We start from the raw sequence: 6,426 nt of genomic DNA on the forward strand, positions 1-6,426 counted from the left end.
ACTGGAGTTTCAGCTTCAGCATCAGTCCTTACAATGAACACCCAGGACTGATCTCCTTTAGGATGGACTGGTTGGAACTCCTTGCAGTCCAAGGGACTCTCAAGAGTCTTCTCCAACACCACAGTTCAAAAGCATCAATTTTCGGTGCTCAGCTTTCTTCACAGTCCAGCTCTCACATCCATACATGACCACTGGAAAAACCATAGCCTTGACCAGATGGATCTTTGTTGGCAAAGTAATGTCTCTGCTTTTTAATATGCTATCTAGGTTGGTCATAACTTTCTCCCAAGGAGTGTCTTTTAATTTCATGGCTGCAGTCACCATCTGCAGTGATTTTGAAGCCCAAAAAAATAAAGTCTAACACTGTTTCCACTGTCTCCCCCTCTATTTGCCATGAAGTGACGGGACCAGATGCCATGATCTTAGTTTTCTGAATGTTAAGCTTTAAGCCAACTTTTTCACTCTCCTCTTTCACTTTCATCAAGAGGCTTTTTAGTTTCTCTTCACTTTCTGCCATAAGGGTGTGTCATCTGCATATCTGAGGTTATTGATATTTCTCCCGGCAATCTTGATTCCAGCTTGTGCTTCTTCCAGCCCAGCGTTTCTCATGATGTACTCTGCATAGAAGTTAAATAAGTGGGGTGACAATATACAGCCTTGACGTACTCCTTTTCCTATTTGGAACCAGTCTGTTGTTCCATGTCCAGTTCTAACTGTTGCTTCCTGATCTACATACAGGTTTCTCAAGAGGCAGGTCAGATGGTCTGGTATTCCCATCTCCTTCAGAATTTTCCACAGTTTATTGTGATCCACACAGTCGAAGGCTTTGGCATAGTCAATAAAGCAGAAATAGATGTTTTTCTGGAACTCTCTTGCTTTTTTGATGATCCAGTGGATATTGGCAATTTGATCTCTGGTTCCTCTGCCTTTCTATTTTTTTTTGAGGTTTTTTTCAGTATAATTTATTCTTCTTACATTTTAATTTACAGTTGTTAAATGCCTTAGAAACATTACACTCGAAGTAATAGACTTCCAGACAGAGACCATTAACTAAGAAGGAGCAGTCTCACTAAGTCAGCTTCCCTAGTTAGTTTGCTGGCCTCCTCACTATTCACATACTCTCTGGTGCTTATTACTATGTAACTGTCTTCAAGATATGGCTGAAGCTTGAATCTACATCTGGCATCAGGCCAAGTCTGTGAATCCATGAATACAGGCCATCAATTGCATTTAGGGTACAGCCTGCAGAAGGCTCTTTCTTGACAGTCAATGATGATGAATGTGGAAAGACTGGATATTCTCTTGGGAGAAGAAAACATAGCCCACCTTAAGTGACAGCTACAGTTTTCTAACAGAAAAAACAACTGGAAAGGGAAAAGATCAATGATACGAATAGGGAAAATACTCTGAGAATAGAGTAAGTACAATATATATATATAAAGGAGTAAACAGGCTGCTCCTGAGTCCATACTCTTTTATTTTTAAAAGTCTGATAAAAATTTACTCAGTTACATTTTATACAGTAATATTTAGTGAGCTTTGTCCAAAAAGGCTATGTTTTAAGTTTGCTTGTAAAAATAATGAAAGCTTTATCAGTCTCTGGTCGATAAGAAAGGAAGAAAACCTTGCTAGAAATAACAATAAATAATTTCACACAAAAGGCCAGGTGACATAAGAATAGTATATTAATGAATATATTTTCTTTGTATTTACAATAAATCCATTTGTTAATACTGTGATAGAAAAAATAATCAGTCCACATTATACAGTAGAAACAGGCTTTGAGGCTGATCATACCTCTCACAATAAAAACATACAAGGATTTCTACCACAGCTAAAGTACTTTTCAACATGACAGTCTTGGGTGAAGGTAAAACTGACACAGCACTTCATGTCCTAGAATCAAGGAATCGAGGGTATTACCATTAAGGAAGCAGCAAAAAGCTGTTTGGTTTTTCCAGGACTATTTAAATATAGTAGTTACCATATGAGAATTTAATTTTACTTTGAGATATAAAAAGTAAAAACCCTCAATAGGGAAACTGCATTAATCAAAAGCAGCCCCAAACAATAAAGCCATCAATAGAGAAATGAAACAAGGCATTCTTATGTATCATGCATAAAAAGGATAATTACATAATACATACTTTAATGACCAGACTAATAAATAAATGTGATAAATTTTACAGTCATTGGAACAAATAAACTATGTTCAACCACTTAAGTGTTATACTGCCACTGCTTTTGTTTCAAAATATTAAGTAATATAATTAATCTAACATCTAAAAACTGCATACTTTGAATGTTTGCTTTTTTGATCCCCTTTTGAGATAGTAAAGGGGAACCATGTAATAAAATATTATCTGAATATAAATTATCAACACCAATATGATACAATTGGAATTGTGTATATGCACAGTGTAAATATTTTGAAAACTAGAAAAAAGATGAAAAGAGACTGGTCAGAATTTTAAATTTCAGACTAATCCATGATAATCTAGAACAGAAGATAAAAATAAAGCTCACCAAATAGATATAACTTGATATCTTTTCCAAATTCAGTAGTCCACTGAAGATGCAACTTCTAAACAAGTCTATTATCTCAAAGGTAAAAAGAGAAAGAAAATGTAAATCTCTTTTGAGCTTTAGTTTTCAAGTTTATCCTCTCAAAAAAGGCTTGACATTAGTCAGAAGAGCAATACTATATCTTTGCTTTTGAACTTTGTATTTGCTTTTCCTATTTTAGCTATAGTACTGAACAGAGAGAAAAACATTAAATTATCAAGTCAAGGATAACTATTTACGGCAAGCTCATGAAATATATTAAATTGAATTAATCAGCTGGGTCAAGAATTTCCTACTATCCTGCTATGCTTAATACCTATAGTCTTGGAATAGTAATTTAGGAGATGTCTATCATAACTACTGACAGCACTTTTCATAGTATACCAATTTCCACTTTTCCTTTTTCTCTCCTTTGCCACTTAAATGCATTATTTTAATCATCTGGTAAGAAATTTTATTTTACAAACTCCCGTTCCAATTACTGAAGAGGTGATTGTAACACATAAACCTGCCAATCCTGAGATGATGATGATGATGATGGAAAAACTAAAACCCAGAGGATTATTCACTCAAATTTCTGCTTTAGTTTTTTCTGGAAGATGGCTGGCAGAATAGAAAGAAGAGCCAAGATCATTAGAACAAATACTGAGTTCCAGGAAACAGCTTCCCCTGCTGTTGTAAGCTGGTATAGTGTTGTTCCTGCCTTAATTGCTACAAAAGAGGGAGGTGCAACACCTAGAAAAGTGCCAATAAAGAAAACTTTCAAGGGCACATTTATCACAGGAGATGTAATATTAATAAACCAATTAGGCAGAAATGGTGTTATTCTCAAAAATATAATGTAGTTAATGAGATGTTCTCTGTGACGTTCAACCTGCTGTGACCATTTTACTGCTTTCTCTGTTAGGTATTTATATACAACTGGCCTCCCAACTAAATAGGAGAGCATATAGCAGAATGAGGCACCGAGTCCAGAACACAAACAAACAAGAAATAAGGCTAGTGGAAAGGGATAAAGAAACCCTGAGAGTATACTGAGAAATATAGAGCCTGGAATGGCAAATGTTTGCAAGAAAATATATGTAGCAAAATAAGCTACAAGTACTTGTACATAAAAGGTGTCCTTATATTTGGATAAAACTTTTCCTAGAGCCTTGGCATCATCCATATCTCTGGGAACCTTCATATTCACTCTTTCTTCTTCACTAAGCTGAGGAAAATTTTTATATACCAAAAACATAACAAAAGCTGCAGACAGGAAAATGGACACCAATATAAGAAGTGACATTCTTGCTGAGCCAGCTTCTGCACAGGCTTTCTCTTTCAGGTGGTCTCTGCTGCCCGGCGTCGAGGGACCCCGCGTCCCCGCTGCCTTGTCCCCCAGAGGGGTCGAATGGAGTGCCGCCGTTTGCGATCTTTCGACCGCTCTTCCTTTCGTCATGGTTGTTTCAGGGTAGATGGAGGAAGCGGGGTGAGGCCGCTCCCCCTTAACAACAACTCCGCTGCAGGATCCTTACAACACCCAGGGGCCACAGCACAGCCACTTCCGGGTCGACCACCTCACCTGAGCCGACCTCAGCTCCGCGAGCAGTGACGCTGAGCTGAGATCTCTCCTCTGCCTTTTCTAAAACCAGCTTGAACATCTGGAAGTTCACAGTTCACATATTGCTGAAGCCTGGCTTGGAGAATTTTGAGCATTACTTTACTAGTGTGTAAGATGAGTGCAATTGTGCGGTAATTTGAGCATTCTTTGGGATTGCCTTTCTTAGGGATTGGAATGAAAACTGACCTTTTCCAGTCCTGTGGCCAATGCTGTTTTCCAAATTTCCTCATAGTGAGTGCATCACTTTCACAGCATCATCTTTCAGGACATGAAATAGCTCAACTGGAATTCTATCACATCCACTAGCTTTGTTCATAGTGATGCTTTCTAAGTCCCACTTGACTTCACATTCCAGGATGTCTGGCTCTAGGTCATTGATCACACCACAGCCTGGTACAAAAATCTGTACAGAAACCCAGTCTAGCTGCAGAGACAGAGACAGACATCCTGGGATATGAACCTGGAGGAACCATAAATATCATGAGCATGCCCACAAAGCAGTGGATATAGTCACAATTGACATTTTCAGTGTGTATGCAAAGAGGTGCCATAGGAATAAGCAGCACTTAAGCACTGAATCTTGGGCAGACGGGCCCTGGGTTAGCACTTGATCTAGCTATGCAGAGAAAGCCCAGAGGGCTTTAAGTATGGTCTGGATGGGGTGAAGATGACCACTGACGGCACACTCAGAAGTACACAGAGGTTCACCTCCCAGTGAGAGTGTCCTAGTTCCTCTCACTCTACACTTAAGGTTAGCACTAGATCTGAGGCAGAGCAGCCCTGGGAGAAGTATGCCATAGAAGCAGCTTAGATCCAAGGCAGCAGCAGTGCAGTCATCTCAATTCCTGCAACCTCAATTCCCCAACCTTATCCCCAGTCTGATCCACACCACAGTCTTGCACTAGATCTAGGATGAACACAACAGAGACAGAGATGTAATCTTGAGCTACTGAATGGAATCTTGGACAACTACACACAGTGCAAAAGTCCTCTGTGACTGCATAGGCCTAACTTACTTCAGCAAACACCTTCTTTGCGGAGGAACATTTAATCAAGGGCAATGGAGCATGGGCAAACCTGACCCTCAGGGCTTCTACTCCAACAACTGGGGAGCAGACCTCTCTCCTGACAGGGCAGGGACAGTCATGGAACAGAGAGGAAGTTTTGCCTCATGTCCAGCACAAGCTCCAAATACTACAACACAAACTACGGTCATTACCAAGGGAATAATGGACAGCAGACTTTAAGGAATGATGCAGCTGCTGTCTGTAATGAATCCAATCCTTCAACGAAAAATATTGGAAAGGCACAGTCTACACAGGGACATTACCACATAAAATATGCCTTCATAACCACAGTATATGACTATTTCTCCTAAATTCACAGAGACAGAGAAAGTTAAGTAAAATGAAAAGGCAGAGGGACTACTCTTGATTAAAATAACAAGGAAATTCACTGAAAGACAAATAAGAAAACAGAGTTCACGAATCTACTAGACCTTGAGTTCAAAAAGGGGATTACAAAGGCTAACTGAATTAAGAAAAAGTATCAGTAGAAATGCAGATCACTGTAAAAAGGAACCAGAAGCTATAAAGATGAACCACTCAGAAATAGACAATTCAATTGCTGAGACAAAAAACCAATCCAGAAGCAATGAACAGCAGGCTAAATGACATAGAAGAATGAATAAGTGAACTGGAAGATAGAATAATGAAAATAACCCAATCAGAACAGCAGAAAGAAAAAAGTTTTAAAAAATTAAAGCAACATACAGTGTCTATAGGATAATATAAAATGTGCTAACCTAAATATAATGGGGTTTCAGAAGATGTAGATAGAGAAAGGAGTTGAAATGTACTTGAAGAAATTATGACTGAAAACTTCCCAAATCTAAAGAAGAAAACAGAAACCCAAGTATAGGAAACAGAATCCAAAAAAGAGATACTCAAACAGATCCATATCAAACATATCATAATTAGCATGGCAAAAGGAAAGACAAAGAGAAGACTCTAAAGGCAGTAAAAGAAAAACAGTCATTAACAAGGATACCCATAAGGCTATTAGCTGATTTCTCTGCAGAAATTTTGTAAGCCAGAAAGGAGTCCTGAAAGAGAAAATCTTACATCCTAGGATATTCTGTTCATCAAGATTATATTTTAGAATAGAAACATAAAAAATTTCTCAGACAAGGAAATACTAAAAGAATTCAGCAATGCTAAGCCTGTCCTAAAAGAAATATTAAGGGATAATCTATAAAT

The 6,426-nt window shown here is 38.3% G+C and overlaps 1 protein-coding gene across 1 annotated transcript; it reads right to left on the bottom strand.

Annotated features, from left to right (window-relative positions):
• Positions 1-1,457: 1,457 nt before the first annotated feature.
• LOC110144596 (transmembrane protein 41B) lies at positions 1,458-4,191 on the bottom strand. The gene has a single exon (XM_070464649.1). It carries the CDS (start codon positions 4,004-4,006, stop codon positions 3,131-3,133), a length of 876 nt encoding a protein of 291 aa, XP_070320750.1. The 5' UTR covers positions 4,007-4,191; the 3' UTR covers positions 1,458-3,130.
• Between the last annotated feature and the right edge of the window lie 2,235 nt (positions 4,192-6,426).

Source organism: Odocoileus virginianus, unplaced genomic scaffold (assembly GCF_023699985.2).
Source record: "Odocoileus virginianus isolate 20LAN1187 ecotype Illinois unplaced genomic scaffold, Ovbor_1.2 Unplaced_Contig_45, whole genome shotgun sequence".
Taxonomy (NCBI): domain Eukaryota; kingdom Metazoa; phylum Chordata; class Mammalia; order Artiodactyla; family Cervidae; genus Odocoileus; species Odocoileus virginianus.

Bases quoted from the DNA above. Each gene is read 5' to 3' on its own strand.
- LOC110144596 (XM_070464649.1), bottom strand. From the start codon at position 4,006: ATGACGAAAGGAAGAGCGGTCGAAAGATCGCAAACGGCGGCACTCCAT.